Source organism: Camarhynchus parvulus, chromosome Z, assembly GCF_901933205.1.
Source record: "Camarhynchus parvulus chromosome Z, STF_HiC, whole genome shotgun sequence".
In the NCBI taxonomy this organism is placed as follows: Eukaryota; Metazoa; Chordata; class Aves; order Passeriformes; family Thraupidae; genus Camarhynchus; species Camarhynchus parvulus.
The window spans coordinates 57,532,149-57,552,730 of record NC_044601.1 but is presented as its reverse complement, the minus strand read 5'-3'; the positions used below and the strand labels follow the sequence as shown (position 1 = coordinate 57,552,730).

At 37.3% G+C, this 20,582-nt stretch overlaps 1 protein-coding gene across 1 annotated transcript in view; it reads right to left on the bottom strand.

Annotated features, from left to right (window-relative positions):
* Nucleotides 1-5,845: 5,845 nt before the first annotated feature.
* The window catches only part of FYB1 (FYN binding protein 1), a 37,975-nt gene continuing 23,238 nt past the window's right edge, over nucleotides 5,846-20,582 (bottom strand). The window contains exons 8-19 of the mRNA XM_030968786.1: nucleotides 19,050-19,194; nucleotides 16,747-16,775; nucleotides 15,507-15,576; nucleotides 14,843-14,983; nucleotides 14,139-14,170; nucleotides 13,814-13,850; nucleotides 13,048-13,116; nucleotides 11,640-11,742; nucleotides 11,160-11,322; nucleotides 8,002-8,035; nucleotides 6,833-6,864; nucleotides 5,846-6,717 (exon numbers count right to left, since the gene is read on the bottom strand). Of these exons, the coding sequence (XP_030824646.1) occupies nucleotides 6,677-6,717; nucleotides 6,833-6,864; nucleotides 8,002-8,035; nucleotides 11,160-11,322; nucleotides 11,640-11,742; nucleotides 13,048-13,116; nucleotides 13,814-13,850; nucleotides 14,139-14,170; nucleotides 14,843-14,983; nucleotides 15,507-15,576; nucleotides 16,747-16,775; nucleotides 19,050-19,194 (896 nt within the window). The 3' untranslated portion in view covers nucleotides 5,846-6,676. The remainder of the gene's footprint in view (nucleotides 6,718-6,832; nucleotides 6,865-8,001; nucleotides 8,036-11,159; nucleotides 11,323-11,639; nucleotides 11,743-13,047; nucleotides 13,117-13,813; nucleotides 13,851-14,138; nucleotides 14,171-14,842; nucleotides 14,984-15,506; nucleotides 15,577-16,746; nucleotides 16,776-19,049; nucleotides 19,195-20,582) is intronic.

Sequence of the window (20,582 nt, the reverse complement as noted above, 5' to 3'; positions counted from 1 at the left end):
GTTAATTAGTACAGCCTTATACTTAGGCACCCGTTCATGTGAGATTTCTCCCAGCATTCCACGCTGTATAATCCTATTGAAGCTGTGAAAAGCAGCAGGTGTTTAGTTTGTGTATGGTTGGCATAATAATTACACCTGAGGAAAAAACTTTAACAAAACACAGCTGCTGTTTCTGTCCAAATAAACTCCAGTAACAGTGCTGAAACTCAGTGTAAGGATAATTTATCATCTACTGATACAAAATTTATGTGGCAGCAGAAACTATTTTTGTAACTCATAGTCTTTTCTTAAAAACTGAAGAAGCCCATTGATATTTTCTTTGGGCACTGACAAACCCTGGCTAACATTTCAACAGCAATGCTGACGTACATCTTGGTATGAATACTGAAATATTTGGATATTGGAGATTCTCAGCAGGCCGTGACTGCCATTAGAGCATGCTTCGGTCTCTTACATGTCCAGTATCAAATAGCTTAGTATGAATACAGAAGCAGAAAAAAGGGATGGGATAGAAAAGAATTTTTTTTAAAGCTTAAACTGGCAGCTGTAAGATTTAGTTATATATAGCGTCCCAACTTGAGTACTAAAGAAAACTCCCACAAATATTGAGGGCAGAGGAAGTTATGTTTGATCTGATTTTAAATGCTGGGATGAACAGCCTAGAACTCAAAATACAAGAATTATAAGTCTCCTCAGTGCCTGTTGAGTCATTAAACCTCTGCTGGTGTCACCCACAGAGTTAGGAATCTTGCACACAAAAAAAAAAAAAAAGGCATTTAAACAGAGCAGCTTTTAAAAATGGAATAAAAATGAAAGTGCCAGGGGCAGGAATGCAGAAGTAGGGGAACAGTTTATGAGGATGAAAAGAGAAAGGAACAAGAAAGCAGAAAATCAAAGAACAGAATGCCATGGTCAGACGTTCAAGGAAAAGAGGAATAATTATGGGGAACAGGAAGTAATTGAGTAAAAAAATGTACAGAGAACATGTCAGGCATTGAAAGGAGGTAATGAAAATCAAATACAGATTTTCTTTGGATCAATACAAAAGAAGAAACTGGGCTTACCTGTGTGAGCTGGAAGGTGTGTGACAACATTGTCCAAGGCAGGAGAGCATGGAAGAAGCTGAGATGCAGGAGAAGGGAAGGGAGCTTGGCAGTGTGTCCCTTCTGTCAGCAGCAAAAATGGATGAGAGCCTCGTATTGTGTGTCTGTGTTTTGTGTACATTTTCCACCTGAAGCACACCCACACGTAAATGAAGGATCAGGCAGCTTTTTCTGTTAAGAACTTGAAAATCAGGAATCAGGCCAAAGGAAAAAAAGTTTTTAAAAGCAGGGAATAAAGCCAGTGCTAAATTTTTCTTTCTTTGCCTGTCTCATGATTCCTGAGCAGTAGGATTTTGTGCTATTACAGAAGTAATGCAAATCGTATAATATTTCTTATAACCCTCAGTATCCATCTAATTAGTATTTCATTCATGTTTGTGTTGACATTTTGCGTACTTACTTTCTGCCTAGTAGTGAGTATTTTAAATTCAAGCAATATTTACGTCTCTGTGTGTTAAGGGAAAAGATACACAGTGTCCCATATTCTTTGTAACAAGGCCCACAATATAAAAAGCCTCCAGCAATAAACTTTATACATTTATTAACATCTTAATCTTCTCTCTCAAAGTGCTTTCAAAGGAGGCAAATAAAAATGACTTACTAAAATTCTGTGTATCTTCAGGACTCATCTATCTAGAATGAAAAACAGAGGAAGAAAACTGTGAGATCATTGTACTTTGCTGTACCCAAGGGACTAGGGACTACCACACTGCTCAGCTCAAGGTTAGAACATGAGTTAGGGGATGTTCTGCAGTACCATGCTCAGCTCAAGGTTAGAACATGAGTTAGAGGATGTTCTGCAGTACCATGGCTAATCAGAGTGGCACTGAAATTGTTCCCAAGTGGCTGGGGTTCTGGAAATTCCTTAAGATGACCCTTCATCTGCCTTATTTCTTAGCCAGGCTAAGCAGTCAAGGTGGAGGGTTTGTAGGGTTATGCTGCTATCCTGAGTGAATTGCTTCTTATAGACAAGTTGGCTCTTTTAGAACTGGTTTAGATGTCTGAGCCTTGGGACCAGGCTATACCAGACCATATACACATAAAGGTTTAATTCTGGCGAGAGCCATAGACATCACTCAAAACCATACCAACAAACTGCCTGTCAACATGGGAACTGCAAGATAGCAACTGATATAAAGTGTAATAATGTGCCCCCCTAAATTCTACTATTCATCCTCACTTTTTATTAAGTTTCTCAATATAGCCTAACCTATTATTTACATTAAATTTTAATTACTATTCCCGATTTACTCACCTTTTTATTACTGTAAACATAGTTCAAATCTGATTTTCTTTTATGACAAGGTAACCCACCTTGTTGATCAAGAGAAGCCAGTTGATATAATCTTTTTCAATTTCAGCAATGCTTTTGATCACAGGAGCTTCTGGACAAAATTTACAGCCCACAGCTGGATAAACACATCCTGTGATGGGTGAGCAGCTGGCTCATGGGCGGGGCACAAAGGGTTACAGTGACTGGGGTGACATCAGGTTACAGTGGCAGGTGAGATCAGATGCGTCACTAGTGACATGGTGATCTGTCACTAGTGGGGTTCCACAGGGCTCCATCCTCAGCCCTGTGCTCTTCAACATCTTCAGAAATTACTTGGACACAGGACTGGATGGATAGTAAGCAAGTCTGCAGATGATACAAAACTGGGAGGAGCTGTTGACTCACTCTAAAGCAGAGAGGATTCTGTACCTGCGGTGGGGCAACCCTCAATGTATGGACAAGCTGGGAATGAGGTGCTGGAAAGCAGCACTGCAGAAAGGTGTCCTGGTCAATGGCAAGACGAACACAAGCCAGCAGTGCTCTGGTAGCCAGGTGGGCCAACCTGTCCTGGGGGCATCGGGCACAGCATCACCAGCCGGGGAAGGGAGGGGATTGTCCTGCTCTGCTCTGCTCTGGGGCGGCCTCACCTCGAGTGCTGGGGGCACTTCTGGGTGCCACAGTGTAAGAAAGACATGAAACTATTAGTGTCCAAAGGAGGGCAACGAGGGTGGTCAAGTGTCTGGAGGGGAAGCCGTATAAGAAGTTGCTGAGGTCACTTGTTCTGTTCAGACAGGACAAGAGGAGACTGAGGGAGATCTCACTGCAGTTACAGCTTCCTCGTGAATGGAAGCAAAGGGGCAGACATAGATCTCTTCTCTGTGGTGATTAGTGACAACCTGAGGAAATGGCCTAAAGATGAGTCAGGGGAGATTTAAATGTTAGGAAAAGGTTCTTCACACAGAGGTTGGTTGAGCACTGGAACAGGCTCCCCAGGGAAGCAGCACAGCAAGCATGCCAGAATTCAAGAAGCTTTTGGAAAGTCTGTAATTCTGCAGTCTATTTACAGTATGAATTTTGCATGCTAATGCTTTTTAAACAAAAGATGATGTCTCTCTTATCTTTCTATTTAACCATAAGCAGAGGCAAAGAACAGGAAGATAAAATAGTGGGAGTCCTCGTCTAGAAAAGCACAAAAAATTTAATTTAGCTTCAGTGGTTTGGTTTTATATCCAGGATTAATGGATATGTGCCACAAATTATTCTCTGGTTGTGCCTTCCTTTAATACATAAAAATGGGGATAAAATGTTTTCCTCTCTCACAAGATAAATCCATTCCTATTCAAGGGAATGTGAGATATCATTGTAATGAATGCCATGAGAAACTAATAATTCTGGGTGCAGCATAAGCTTGGGAAGATTTGCACTAAATGAAGGAGTGGCCAGAAATGAGCAGGGCTGAACAACTGCCCTTTTTATTAGTTCTCATCCAGCCCATGCAGTAAATGAGGCGGGGATCCTGTAGAAAAAAATACTGAGCCATCATGTAATTACCGACTGGGCACACAGTTAACGAGGCATCCACACGGAGAGTCAGAACAGAGGCTGTGCATATACAGCACATCTATTGACTCTCCAACACTTCAGTTCTTCTCACTACATGCAAAAGCTTTTCTGTGCAGGGTGGTCTGGGGCTGCTGTACAGAAATCATAAAGGTGCCCTTTTATGGGTCCATTAGTTTTCTCAGAATTTGCCTCAATAGATGCATGAAGTATACTCACAGAGAACAGATGCCCGTGTTTCTATGCACACATGTCCTTACAGCAGTGTCTGCTGTGGTCAGGGGTGTTCAGACAGAGACTCTACATTCCACCCCTGAATTTCCATGCTCTTACTAAAGTGCTGATCTTTCCAGTTGAGAATGGATTATGCAAAAGGATCACACATAGAAGAAATTTTGTTATGACTGTTGGAAGAGTAGCCAGGGGATCTGCAGTTATGTGGATTGAGAGTATAAACCTCTTACACAGGAATGTGCAGGAGATCAGCTGCATTCCTTCAGTCCAGAGCCTGCAGTAACAGCAGAGAAATGTTATAAAGCTACTGAATTAGAGAAGTCTTTTCTGCCCTCACAGTTTTGGTTTTGCTTAGCCTGTTTACTGGGACAGCACAGAGGTACAACACAGATGGAAACCAGCTCTGTTTACCCTAACTAGGATGTTCATGCTGAAACTTAATTTTTATGTCAATATTTTGATGTTTTCACTGCTGACTGTTTTAGCAGGCACAGTCAAATACTTGCAGGATTATAGACTGAATTCGGAGGTGGAAAAATATCAAGTGAAGAGTTTTCCTTTTCTTTATTTATATCTTTTAAAAGATACTAGAATAAATTACAGGTGAGAATCCCTTAGAATATAGACTGCCTAAGTATAGATTTTCCTGTCTGGAATATTTTCTGCTTACATTTCACTTTCTGGGTAGCAATTACTAACAAATGCCACGTTGCATTTGTGCAGCCTTTGCAGCAATAATAAAGTTGATTTTCACTCTGTTAGCTGCTCAGTGATAATTTTCAGAAGTTACTGTTCAGCTACTGTTGCTCTATTTTGACAGAAGACAGTGTACCCATATTTCTAGTTAAGCAAATGTTTATTCAGACAAAATACTTTTGTTCAGGAGAAATACTTTTTTTCAAGAGGAAATACAAAAAAGCATTGCTAAAAGATACAATGCCAGTAATTTTTCAATGAGTAATAATTTAAATGTTCATTTTAACACCCTGCAGCAATCACATTATATTTGATTTGAGCAAGCAATGAATAGAGTTTTAGCCATAAATATATTTATTTCTTTTCATTATTTAATGTATCATATGACCAATTTAGTCTGTCCTATTGATACAGAATTGCAGTGCCTATACAAATTAACACTAAGAACATGGAAGAACTAGGTAGTTCTGTAGGTATCTGCATGCCCACTCAGTTCTCTGGCAAATCACTAATTTAATGCAAACAGCCTCTTGAATGCCGCTGAAAAATAAATAATCCATTAGCAGAGACAGTCAAATATTCACACATAGTCATTGCAATTAATATGCATGGGCATGTTTTATATTTGGGTGCTGCAGCTCATGTTTTCACATAAAATTATTTGATGCCTGGATGCTGGTTGAATAGCAAATAGATAAGAGAAACAGCAAATAGAAAGAGAAAGCCAAGTTGCATATAGCTGTTCAGTATACTACCAGTGATTTTTATATACAGTACAAAATAGCTTATAGCCACTAGTTCTTAATTTTATGTTTAATATCCCCATTGCATTATGCCTCCTTTGAGATTTACTGTATTTTGAAGCAGCAATAAAAGACACTTTTAGAAGATAGAATCTCAGCTTCACTGAAGGTGAAAGACCAAAAGTCACTGACTTAACAGAGCCAACATTTTTATGTTTATAAACTAAACTGGCTGTGTTGTGCAATGTACCGGACTTCCCTTCAGCATTGTACAAGACTCGTTCATCAAAAGGAGCTGCTTCCACTGATCCAGACACATTGGTTGTTACAGGTTTTTGATTAATTTGCACTACAGCAAAAGCAATGGATGTTCTATTTTTTGCACATGCTCACCCTCTTTATTGGGAGCTTACTGCAAATGTCTTTTGATTTCCAGTGACTTCTGATACATAAGGGTAAAGTGATATTTATCATTATGAGTTACCTGTTGACTTTGCTTTTATCTGCAACTTGGTCATTCAGACAACAGCATCAAAAAAACCAGGCTTTTGAAATAATGGAACATGGCTGCATATGTCAGTGTAGCTAACACTACTGCAGTTGGAATGGCAGGTCAGTGATGTATTGTCTTCTCTGATGCCCACTTTTCACAACAGAATGTTGTCATCTTTTTTTTTTTTTCAGAATACTGTTCTGCCCAGAGTGGCTGTCTTCGGTGCTTAATAGGTAAAAGCCAGAGTAAAACCTGTTGCCCTCTAGACCCTTCACAGATGTGAACTGGCCTCTTTGGGAATAGATAATTAAAGATGTATTTCTACATGGACTGTAAGAAATGTGGAAAGGAAGTGAAAAATTATAACCCTAACTTTTACTTATATTCCCTCAATTTTCAATGTTGAGATAAATGAGAACAAAAAGCATTCAAGGACAAAAGGCTGAAATCCCAAAAAATGTTAATTGTACATTTAAAAGAGACACTAATTAGCTTGCAATCAGCATTTGTGATTCTTCTTGCTTTCACAAGTGGGATTCCAAACTGGAGTTTGATCTTCAATGAAGTTGTTATTTCAAGAGCATGCAGCATCAGAGTCATTATCATAGATGCAATCTGAAATGGAAATAAAATGCAAAACTATTAATATTGTGTAGTACTTCAACAAAAAGATAAAGTTATTTATTGTAATTGAATATAAATAAAGTATTGTTCCAAATGTTCAACATACCATCACCAATGTCGTCATAAATCTCTCCATCACTGTAAGTTAAAAAAGACAAATAGTATATTTAAAAGTTGAGACATCAGAAATTAATGTATTAAAATTAATGTATTAAAAAATACAGTATGATGCAGGCAATCTATTAAATAATTAACTTCCTAATACAACCTTTGTGGTAACAGAACAATGTTGAGCAAGATGGTCAGGTCAAAATATTTTCAGGGAAGAGTAGACTTTTATACCTTTCTTTCTAACATGAAAGGTTGCTTTATTAAGAGTTGGTTTTATTTATTGCATTTTTACATAGATATTCTCATAGAGTTATTTCCATAAAGAAATTAAATACTTAATTCTTTAAAAAAAATGGTTACCAGAAAAATTGAACTAAAAAAACCAATCACTATGCCCTTTAAAATATTTTTGTTTCTTTACTCAGAAATTTCATAATAGTTTTGGAGGTGCTACTTTTTAGGTAATGAATTTAGATAATGTGTATTAAAAATACATGCTCCATGAATAGGAATTTTCAAATATGTGGCTTAGATACATGGACGGGCCCATGGAAGACAGTAAAACTGTTTATACATATAATTCAAATATGTGTGTGAGCTTTAAATGCCTCTAAATTCTAAATGTGGCAATTCTAAAAATGACATCTGATTTGATATTTAGGGGTTTAATATGAAAAGCCTCTTGAAGGAAATGGAGAGGCTTTGTCTGACAAGAGTTTTGGATTAGAACCAAAAAGCTGAGTTCCATGCAATTACTTGAAGCAATACTGAGCCAAATCTCTATCCCACTAAGACTGAAGTACAAACAAACCTGAAGAAGATTTGGTCCATTTTAATTAAACATTTGAAAAAGGCATCAATATACCTAACCACATTAACTTGAGGTTCAGTAATAGAGTCTAGGACCAATATTGCTTAATTTATGTGATTTTTTCATGGTTTAACTAGAGTTTATAGTTAAGCAATGGGGAATGAAGCTCTGGCAAATTTCCTGCATGTATGTATGTGATTAATTTTTGACAAACCCTAACTCCTTAAAAATAATTCAACTTTCAAGTTTAGAATGACAGACTAAAATAATTATATTTCACTTTTTTCACTAGACCATTTAGAACAAAATTAATTGCTACAACAAATTTTTCAAAATCATCACTTTATACTTACTTCTGAACCAAATTGCTTCTCAGAACATAGCCATCTGTAAAAATGAAATATAAATGTATTTAAGTTAAATTGAAATATTCATTATTACCTCTGTTGCTAGCAACAATGAAATGCAGTTTTTCTCTTTTATATACTTCAGACAGAAAGACATAATAGATGGAAAACAATGTACAGTGGGCACCTAGTTGATGAAGATTTTGCTAGGTGCAATATTTTGCTTATTCTTATTTGCCTACTTAAATAGTAATAGAGGTTATGCAAGATTAGGTTTTCATCTTCTATTTCAGTTTCTTGGTTGCATGAGAGAGATGTGAAACAACAGTTATTAACAAAAAATATAGCACAAAAATCAGTATAGTAATAAAAACATAATAATATTTGCAGTAATGTTAAGTAACAGAAATATTTAGAGTGTCGTACAAGAAAAAAAATGTATTTCAAGATGTGTACTCCAATTAAATATCATTACATGTAACTGTTTAAAATTTAAATTGTAACATTAATAAGACCAATAATGGATACAATAATGGAAATACCTTAGAAAAGCTACTGACTATTATTCTATTAGTCTGGTGCATTACTAATGAAATCAGATAAAATTATACATACTCTTTTTTAATGTATATAATTTAAAAAAAAACACTTCCTGTCTTTGGTGAAAGATATCTATTGAAATAATTTTCAATTGGTATAATGAATACAAAAAAAGAGAGAGCTATAACAGTAATTACATGTTTGTAGGTAAACACTAGTAAGCTGGTATGAAATTAGGAGAGTTCTAAAGAATAAATGTGACCTTGTCTTGTATTCAAATTACTAATTTTAAAATCAGTAAGCAAATTACTTAGCAATTACTAAGCAAATTTCCTTCTTTTAATCATTAGCAGTGTCTATTCAGGACATCTTACCTCAGTTGTCTTTCCCCAGTTTTTAGTTTCTGGAATAAAGACATAGGAATTGATTTTTTGAATATTTTTAAATGATTGTCTTTTCAAAATTCTTTATAGGACAGTCCAATATTTTCCATGACTCTTGAAGTCTCCAGGAAATAATTCAAAATCATTTGGCTAATCTAAGCTTCTCTGCTCGTTCATATAATTTTCTCATGTGAAATACATGAAAGCAAAGTTTCTTTGCTCATAGTCATGGCACACAAACACAGTGTTCTTGGAAGTCATGTGCATGTGACAGTGCTTCTACCATTGCAAAGCATTATCTTGGTTCTTCTGATGATTACTAGCCCTCAAATATGTGTGAGATACAAGCCCTGCTGGTCTCACACTCTTTCAGATTTACTGATCTAAAGTTACATGTCCAAAGTTTCAGTTTCTAAATAATTTATTTTTTATGGTGCTTCCAAATAAGGAAGAAGCCAGCAGGCCGGCACACTCCTTGTTGATTGCATAGCAAGCACCGAAAGCTGTAACACATTGTGCCAGCTGCTCGCTGACAATGTAAAGAAAGCTCAGAGAGGTCAAAAATTAACCTTTGGGCCACTGAAATCCATTTATGTCCTAATAATTAGGCAAAATCTACACAGCTGAATTTAAAGCTTTTGTGTATTTCAAAATGTGTGAGTTCAGACCAAGAAGGAATTTGAGATGTAGATGAAAATCAGTTCCTTGTTTCACTTCTGACATTTCAAATAATTTCATAACATTTAAAATAAGCTATAGCAGAGTATGTTCGTAAGATCATGAGCCCTTACTTAAAGAGGTGAGAACACATTGAAATATAAATTGTGGTTTTGTTTAATTCTTGGCTTGAAACTATGGAAGTGCTTCATAAGTTAATGATTAAATCAAAGGATTCATGTGCAAGAAAATAACAAAACCATCTTTAGTTGTGGATTTTCAGTCTACCTGGCCTTCAGAAGGTAAAATCATAGTTTTGAGATCTGAGGAACTAGAACAACTAGAGCAAATAAACAAAACTGTCACGGACTTAACTAAAGTAGGATTCAGACTTTGCTAACTAATGTGTAAATTGACTGGGATCTTTTCAGAGGTTTTCAGGGAGGATATTTTTATTTGTTTTGCTCTTTTATGCATAGCAAAGCAGTAGCTCCTGTCATTATTTGAAAGGCTTTGAAGACTATGAGAGGAAAACAGCCAACATGAACTACTTTCTACTTTGTTATTAACTTGATTCAAAAAATGCAACTTTGAAAGCTGTTTTTTTTGGGAAGTGCCTCTACCAGTGCAATCCATATTTTGAAAAACATATGTGTTGTTATGCAAGAAATTCTTCCTTTCCCTGCAGGCCTGCCAGGAAGAAGGCTGTACTCCAGATTGTAACAGTTGAGTAAAGGAGGAAAAAAATAAAAGGAAGGAGGCTGAATCCTCTTCAGAGGTTTATAGCATTGGACTGTCTTCTACATAGGTCAGAGGTAAAAAGGAAAGGTGAGCAGGAGGATACTGCTACTTTGAAAGCAGGCTCTTCCAGAACAAAGTGAATTTTCACTAGGAGATTTGGAAAGTGTTGTAACAGAAGCTCATTAAGAAATTGAAACCATCAGGAGATGGTTTTGGACTTCTCCAAAAATTCAAAATTTTCTGCCAGTGCAAACCCTGGCCAAGCATTTCAAAGAAACACTGAAAGGCCTCATGCAGCTCCCAGAACAAGCAGACCTGCCAGCAAGGACATATGCCTTGGATTAGCTGGGAGCTGGGGGGAAGACTCCAAAGCAATGTTCCCCCCAGCCTGTTGAAAAGATTAAACTGCATCTCTTCCAAAGTAAGAATATTGTTATTGATTTTCTCTTGACTGCAGTCAAAGGGTGAGTGCTATCCAGAGGTGCAGCAAGGACTTTACTAGATTCAGTGGGCTATCATAGCTACTCTCCTTTTGGCATAGGAGGAGAGACAGAAGCAAGAAAAACATCTGCTGGTCCTAGCTGCAAAGGAAAACTTTACCACAAAAAATGGTCCTTTTTTCCTAATACTTAGTATATCTTAGTATATCTTGTCCATTGGAAGTGGTTTGGATTTTTTTAAGGCAAGCCAGTGTTAAAACACAGTAATAAGATAACAACAATCTGCCTCTTGTCAACCACCAGGCAAGGTAAACCTCAGTAAACCAGGGAAGAGAGGTTTTACACATCCTACTCAACCACTCTCTGACAATTGAAATGTACAACGATTTTAAACAAAACTTACATTTTCCTTCTTCATTCCTGCAGAGGACCTTGGTATCATCTACACTTTCAATAATGTCAAGAGATTCCCCTGGTTTAATTGGCAAGTCTTTATATCCCCATCTTTTCTGTGATAAATCCTGGACAGCGGTTGTAGAGTAAAGAACTTTTATATCACCATCAAACTGAAAAGGAGAAAAAACATCCCAAAATATGGTTAAAACCCATTAGTGCTTTTCCATTAATATTCCCGTTAATATTTATTTAGTAATAAATAAAATTTATTACCAAAGTTTTGGAAATTAACAAATATTTGTATATGCTACAATATGTGTACATGCCCATACTTGCCATTTAGACTTAGAGATGCTCAGATCACTATTTATACATGTAGTAATACTTTCCCTTTCAAAAGCAAGTTATGGGGAACAAAATAGAAGACACTATACAGATACTTTGTTTTTATATTTTATACAAAGAAAACACTTCGAACAAAACTTACTTTGAACTTTTTTCGGAACTCTTTCTCTTCTTTTTCCATCTTGAGCTTTTGTGCATCATTTTCATCTAACTTATGTTTTCCAAAGCTTCCTGATTTTGATGAACTAAAGCAAGAGGTTACAGATGAAACAAAATTAGAAACACGTCAGAGGCATTGGCATGCTTTCTGATAATTTTGATGAAAATGCATTTGCCTTCATGTGTCTTTATCGCGTTTTTGTTGCTCTGAAAAACTAATAGTGAGAATACAATACAGACTTGACTTCAAGTAAGTTAAAAAGTTGGGGCTGTCTTTCCTACTTCTCTCTGTTATTTGTACAGCTATCACATAAGTAAATATCAAAAATGAATTTTAACTATCCATCTCCTAAGACACTTTACAATCTCTCAGTAAGGCGCAGTTTTTGTGAAGACTGTGCACCTTTGGGCAATAAGCTGAATGACATGTCACACTCCAGCTGTGGAGGCAGCTGGAACATCTTAGCCATGTGTGTGCTAGCCCTATGTGCCTGCAGACTTTGCTACACCAGGGAATCTGCTTTACATGGTCTGTTTCAAGTTCTGTTGTTTTTTGCACATCCCTGATAGCACTGACTTTTGCCAAAGACTGTGGAAGGGTTTCATGCCCTAACTGCCCTTTCTGATGATGCACCTGGGAATGTAAAGTCTGACTCTACTTTTTGATCCTTGCTGATCTCGGCAGGATGACAGTTTCATTGATGATGTATGTGTGTGTCTGACCTACCCTGGATTTAGCTTAGAAGGACCACATATTTTCCTTTGGATACACAGTCCAAAGAGATCTCTCTCTTTTTGTATCCCCAGACTACATTATTGTAGTGCACTGTCACTCCACCTGAGTGGAGTAAGAGACAACAGGATTGTGACATGTCCCAGTCATCCTCAGAGATGCAACTGTGCCCATAACACTGTGCTCCAGAGATGACCAAAATTTTCTGGTTCAGGATAAAAGTTTTTCAAGCTGAACTTACACCTCCAAATATGTTTCATACTTTAAACAGGAGCACTGGGTCCTTTTCTCTTGAAATACTGCAGCAGCTGAGGTAAAGTATCTATCCCAACAGTCCCCAGATTCTGATAGAAAAAGAACTACAACCTATAATTAAATTCCTTTAGCCCATGCATCATTTTCTACCTCTTTTCCATCAGGGACTGACTATGTTGACATGCAAAACATGCTTACTTATTCTATAGTCTAATTATTATTTCAATCTCTAATGGAAGAAAGAGCATTTAACTGCCATTATCAGCAGTAGGTTTATGAGAACTAGAAAACCTGACAACACCAAATAAAGCAGATATTAGTAGCAATCTGCCTGTGGTATCTACTTTAAAAATATCTCTCTGTATATTAGATTTCTAATCAGAGAAGTAATATTTTCACTTGCCTGGAATCAGGTGGCGGAGCAGGGAAGTCTGAAGAATCTACATCATCATAAACACTGTCTCCATAATCTGAAACAATAGTGTTCAAAAGAATGGAACATTATTATGTGAAAAATGAGAAGTGAATACATTGTGTTACAATGTAGTGAAATTGATAAGAAATTATGGCAAGTACTGTAGCCATTTACAGTCTATGGTAACTCTGGATTCTGTTTTGCACAACCTGTGCAACACTACCCAACCCTTTCAGATTAAGATTCTTTATTCATAACAGATATTCACTGAAATTTGAATCTTCTGAAACTAAAGCAAGTTTTGGCACATGATATAGCCTTTAATTTTCATTTTAATTAATCAAATTCCCACTGTATTGCACTAAAATATATTTTCTGAGTTTGATTTTAATGCACATTCAATAACTTCTATAGCACCCTGCTCAATGCAACATTGCTTAGAAGTGGGTATGAATCATGGGTATGTTAGTTTTTAGGCCATCTTGCAATGCCAAAGCAGTAAAGAGAATTCTTAGCCCAAAAATACTTTTTCAATCATGTTCAGCATGTCTGTAGAGGGAAAGCAATTGTTTGACTCATCAAACCAATGGCTAGAGAAATCATCAGGATATAGAAGGTTTAGAACTCAGTTCTGGAAGCAGACTCAAAAATTTGAAGAACTTCCTTTTTATTCCATAACTGAGCTGATGCTTATATGTTCTTTTACAGAGGCACTGCAAGTGATAAAAATAGAACAAATAAATTCTCTTAAATTTTGAGGTCTTTCACTGAGTGCTTATTTCCAGGTGTATCTGTTCCTATTTAATGCCAAATAAAATGGACTAGTGCAAATCTCAGGTAGAAAAATCACATTAAATACATTAAATTGTTTACCAGGGAGTTTGCCACGTATATGTATCTCCTTGCCTGCAGTCGGATCAGACACAATATTTGAAATTTGTTTACTGGAACTGGGTAAGCAATAGGAAGTCCTGTTTCCTTCCTTGGATGTATTTTTGTGACTAGCATGATACAGAGCAATGTATACAGAAAAAGTATCAGGAATCAATATGGAGACTGAACAATAGGCTATTAATTACCTTTTCCAGACTGCTTTGTTGAAGAAGGCATACTGGGGGGGGAAAAAAAGCTCATTAAGTATCTATATCACATTAATAGCCTTTTTTGTAACCTAAATAATTCAAAAAACTTGCAACAGAAGGGTTTAAAGTAATATCCAGACATTTTGAAGTGCCACTAACACCAGCAATACTTAGGGACTAAATATATTTTTATACTGATTTAAAGTAAACTGGTTCAGAACCAAATGACTGAAGAATGTGGCATAAACACCACCTGCTGATCTATTCTCTAGGTAAGATGGATAGAAGACAATCTTTGCATTTTTCTGTTTGATGTATTATTCCTAAAATTTTGATAATTGGGCCTAGATTTACCAGTTCATCTCAGCTACATTGTACTGGTGAGAAAAGTAAATTTTAACTGAGTATGCAGCAAATTTACATGATCAGTGGCACAAAGATGATAGATTATTCTGGTGCTTTTCACCAAAAAAAAGAATTCAGCATATTTTGATTACCAGACTTTTGCAACAAATACAGCTTGTTAAGAGAATAATTATGCAGGTGAAAAGAAAGCTCAGTGTTTTTGCAGAAAAGTGTCATCCTGAGCTGCAATTTGATGCATGATTGATTAGGCTGCTGTGAGGACATGTTAGTAGCGTGTGATCAATGCTTTATTAGAATTAGTTAATGTGCATTTTGATTTCCTGGCAGACTCTTACAACAAATTTTCATTTTCTTCTGCCTCATTGACTTTGGCTGTTTTTTCTCGTACACTTTTCTTTTTGCCATCTTTGACCTTTAGTCTCTTCAAGAGTCCCCAGGGCCAGATACCATTCTTATCTTCATCCTGCGATACAGACCTTTGGAGTATGCATGTGATTATCACAATGGAAAATGTAATGTTCTTCTCAAAAGGTCCAATAAAATTCTCCATTGATGCACATAATTATCATTAATTCCTGAAGTGAAGTTACTTACCCAAATGCTAACATGCTAAACTAGAAATATTTATGTTAGGCCACTTGTAACTACTGAGATGTATTCGTAGGATAGATATTAATCTAGTGGCTTGCTGTTTTCATGTTGTTACTCAGCAACCTAGAATTTTAGTCTGTTATTCTGATTTCAGACCTATTCTGTCTAGCTGGAAATTGGGAGATTTTCATGATTGCAAACTGCTTTTGCTGACATATCAAAATTACAGAACAAAATTTCTTCAAAAGACTGAAGAACCATTTTCTCTAGCTTCACATAGCCATTTTGATATATACCAACTTGCTGATCATCCTAATACCTGCTAATTGTTATACTTGATTCAAAACCACTAAAAACTGAAAACATTCTGTCAAAGAAGCAAATTATTTAAAATATATAAAAACATACCTAGCTGTAGCATCTTCATCATCAATTCCATCATAAATGTCTTGATCAGAAGGAGGAGATGGGAACATGTCTTTAACAGATCAAATAGTGAGTTAATGCAATTATTTTTCATGTTGCTGAATAAGGTATTCATTATAGGCTTCTTTACTGAATCAGATGTGTGTGCAGTTTATACAATATCCTTGCAAATTTAATCTTTCTGTAAACTGGCCCAGACCCTTTATTGATACAGAAATTTAGACTTATTCCAATTTATAATGCCATCTGCAGCATTTAAATGTGGCACTGCCAATCACAAGAGCATGGATACTGAAAACAAATGCTTCTACACTGTAGCCAATGAAATTCTAAACGGCTGATTTTGGCCCAGACCTTATAATGAGTTTTAAGTTTTCACGTGTGACTCAAGTGATGACTGAACATGTCGGACTAACACTCTGAGCAGCTGACATCTTGTTTTCATCCAAAGAAGTCAGAGACAAGAGCAATGTGAACTCCCCATTTTGGTCTCAGTTTTGACCTTTGTGCCCCACCTCCTTCAGTGGAGGGTTACCTTGGTTTGCATGTCCAATTCTAGGCATTGGTCAGAGTAGGCACTGAAATCTGTACTTGGCTGGCAGATGCTTCATTCAGTAGTACTTGCCAGGGGATGCTTCTGCCATGACCAGTATCTAAACTTGAAGCTGAGATGATGAGCTGTGCTCTTGTGATTAACAGAGAACGCTACATAAATATACATGCTAACAAAGGGAAAACTGGGTTTGAATGTGTCAGCTTGACAGCGTGAAGCTGCTGCAGTGGGGCCTCCAGTGGGTTGCTGCAATTGAAGTTCCCCTTAACTCTGTCAGCAAAATGAAGCTATAATTAATAATAGTGCTGGCTATTTCAGAACTGGATTTCTCCTGTACAAAACCTCTTCCTCATGTTAATATTTCTCCAGTTACATGTGTGCTGTTTTGTGGGGTGATTTGCTTTCACACACAAGTAAAAAGTTAAAGTCTGATCATCTGGCATGCTGGTGATTCACAGTATCTGGAGACAAATATTCTGTCTCACTCAAGTTCCTATAGGTGGCAGGGAAGTTTAGTTGGTCACTACCCTTCCTTGTTTATTGCCTGTTAGCTGACATTTAACTTGCTTATGGATAATTACTGCATTATGTGGAAGCTGCAGAAGTCAGAATGTGAGGGTAAGAAATACACAGAAAAGAACTCCCCCCAAACACATAAGTAGGACTTACTTCCACTTCCACCTTGGTCACCACTTTGACTGGAAAAGCAAACAAAAGACATTTTAGAGAAAAGCAGTCATCCTTCAGAAAAAGAAAACACCATGATCACCTATCACTTCTTCAATTATTAATTCTAAGGCTTTTGGCCTTGGCAAAAATATTTAGAATGTATTTTATATTTCTGTTGATATCTTAAAATTCAAGTACAAAATATGCCTTTGGATCATAAGATAATGTGCATTGGAGGGGATCTCAGGAGATCATGTAGTCAGACCTGATGGGAATAAAAATATAATCTGACTAAGCACTACAGAGCAGATCCAGACCCTTTAGATTCATTTCTTATGAGGTGATCTTCTTGAAATGAAATGGCAAACAAGTTAATTTATTGCTCAACTAGCTTTCACTGGGTATAAGTGTATGTTTCTAACAATATAGAAGGAGTCCATATTAGCCCAACATTCTAACAGTAGTTGAAAAAAGCCTGAGAGGTTCATAGTAGCTGAGATTATTTCCAGGTCAAAGCCTTACCTAAAATTATACATCAAAACAAGGTACTTGTTAAACTCTTGTGCCAAGAAATACTGAAATACAACACCCCTAGTCATTTATTAATTTTGGAATATTAGCAATACTACTGATAATGAGATAATACTATTTGGTTAAGAGCTTTTTTTTTGAAATGGCATTCTTCCAGTGGTTTCAAAACATATTGATATATGTCATATATATCTTGCTCATGAACTGAACAGAGAGTGCTATTAATCACTAGAGAAGAAAAAAATGTCAAAATACAGCTTAAAGGATTTAACGAATCTTAGCCAAACATTAATCCTTTGAAGCTCCTTGGAATACACTGTTATTTTAGAAAGCAAACAGTGCAACTGTTTGCTTCTGAATGCAATGCATTTTCTAAATTCCTTGCATTGAGGTGACTAATTGTAATGCTTGCCCTACTGAAAAGGATTGGCCAAGGATACCTCTGAAATGAAGTAACTAATGCTGAGATTACCTGAAACCTAGAACCACTAACATGGCTCTCATGGCTAGGTCACGATGCTATGGGACCAATGTGCTGGGAGGAAAACTCATACTGAGCAACCTGGAAAATCATCATACAAAAAGCTACACTGGTAGCATGAAAATGCCAGCCTGAAGGAAGACTTTTCCACGTGCTGCTGCTGGAGCTCATGGGGATGGTCTATGCCAGCCAGCCGTAGTCCTTTTATTCCAGGCAGGCCTCTAAGCTAAGGAGTCTCATGGGAAGTAGTAAGAGCAGGTGTAATGGCTGAGTGCTTCAAGATGGTTGTCCTACATATTGAAATCCTTTACAGCCATATGCAGATCTCTTATCTGAATCCTAGGCTCTGTGTCTGCACATCAGGATATTTTATGGAGAATGGGTTGTTAAATCACATGTAAGCAGCAAAATTTCCTGTGAGGTCTGGCAATATAATTACCACTGTCATGCTAGGCTGTGTGACAGCAATGAGTCTTGCAACAAGACCACTAGGGTATTTCCCTGCCAGCAAGTCTGATCTGCTGCTGGATATGTCACTTCTCTAGCTGCAGATCTATTTGACATGAAATAGATGACACATTGTAGTAGAGAATCTGCAGTGTAGCATTGCACTGCAAATGCATGGAGACTGTTCCATAGAGAAGAAGCTTCCAATGAAGTAAAAAAAAAAGTATAGCTTATGCCCATCTCATGCAATTTGAGAGGCCTTGTTTTCAGGGTTAAATTCATAAGATGCACTCTCTTCTGAAGGGTTACCCTAGACAGGATTTCAGAAGTCCTTTCTCATCAGAACGAAAGGGGTAGTAAGAGTTAAAGACTTGTGCTAAGGCTCATGAGGGCAATGAGGGTGATCAGGAGTTCCCTGGTGCAGTGTGTTTCCATTGCTTTTAGAGTCTTTTAGTCGTGCATCTTAGAAAAGGGAGCATGTGACTCCAAAAAGACAGAGCTAGTAAAGAGAGGGAGGGAAGAGAACTGACTTCTGGCAGATGATTTGTAATCCTGTATGGTTTGCACTTTTTTCCCCTTTGGATTTCCATGAAGTAGCTCCTATTTCAACAGAATGGGCTCCTCCTAAGTATGAATGCTTACAGATGCTGGAATCCAGAATTCATTTAAACTTCTCTGACCACATATGAGCTACTCTGTCTGAATAGCTACATATAATAGCTACGCATTTCTTATATAAGTGGCTGTTTTGTGAAAAGAGCTGGGTTTGTTGTTGGAAAACTTCCTCTGTCTAGGCTGTCCCAGGTGAATCATTTGTCTCATTTCATGCATTCCTTATACATACCTGCTAGTACAGTCCTGCTCTCCAACATCATCATATGTTTCTTGGTCGCTCTCTGTATGTTTCACAGCAGCACTGGCAGATGGTTTTTGCTTTCTTTTTAAAGACTCATAATCAATCTCCACCATGGTTGTTTTAATGTATCCATCTAAATAAATGAAACCATGCAGTTTAAGGGTCATGATAAAGACATGATTTTAACAAGAGGTTCAGAATCAGTGACTGAATTGTTTTGTACGATTTTTGAAAACTTTCAAAGAAATGTCTCATTCCAAGCAGCCTCATCTATCAACACAAATACAAATATCAGATCTATCTCAGATCCCTATGTTAAGCCCTCTTCAGCTGATATTTGGTTCACTTATTTCCTTCTCAGCTACAGCAGAAGAATTTTCTGTGCAGGAATCATGGTGCAGACTCCTTTTCTCAGCTGGCTTTGGGACCACTTGTGGCAGGACATCTACCCCCCCTGACCACCACAGAGAGTTGGAGCATAAAGAGAGATAACCTGGCCTGAAAGGCTCAGCAAGGGGGCATCTGGCACCAAAAGGGCTCAGGCCTCAGTTAAGAATCAACATCTTCATGTGGGAAGAGATTAAAGAAATATTCTTGACTAAGAAACCCTGTTCTACAAGCTATAAAAGACACACAGATGCATGAGTTATCACAGAGGCAGAAGTCCTCTACACACACACCCTGAAAGTGTGGAAGACCTCTCCCCGGAGTCTGGACACATGGTTACTTCCCTGGGGATTGAAGGAAAGGATCTCCAACAATGGGATGGTAAGATACATTGAATCCTAAGTTACATTATTTCTTCACTAGCTGCAGCATTAATAGGTACCTTTAACCTCATGCTGTATTTACCTATTAGAAGTCTTTTTTTGTCCTTATTCCTGTGTAGTATTAGTTTGGTTTAATTCTTATGTCTGTTAGCTTTAAGTCTATTAAATAAATAAGCCATTCTCTAACAGACCAAATCAGCCGTTGTTGAGGAACTCACAAATGAGAGTGGGTTTTGGGGTGCTGGCCATCTCAATAAAGTTACTGCCTGCTGCCAGAGGCCAGGGCAAAAGGCAAGGACTTTCCTAAATCCCCACATCCATTTGTAACAGCACTGTAGTCTTATGGCATATTTGAGGGCAGTCCATGGCATCAAGTTCCTGACAGGTCATTAGGAGGATCATGTGCATTGATTTTTCTTCAGGTTGGCAGACACACTGTAGCTGCATTGACCAGAGCAGTTGACCTGAGATGAGGATGTCTGTCTCACCTGAGGGTAATTTTTGACAGGTATAGTGCCTGTGCAGAAGAGTGCACAAATGGATTTCTGCAAGGTGAAAAATGCTCATGCATTATTTTGGAAAATGGAAAATTCACCACTCTCCTTCTTCTGAGTGAATGCAGTTTTTAGTGTGTTTCCTCTCAAAGAGGAAGACATTGATCTTTCCTCTTACTTAAATGATAAGAGCTGATTTTCTTCTTTTGTTTGGTCTTCACCAAAGAAGACCTGGCCTGTGAACATGGAAGGCTGAA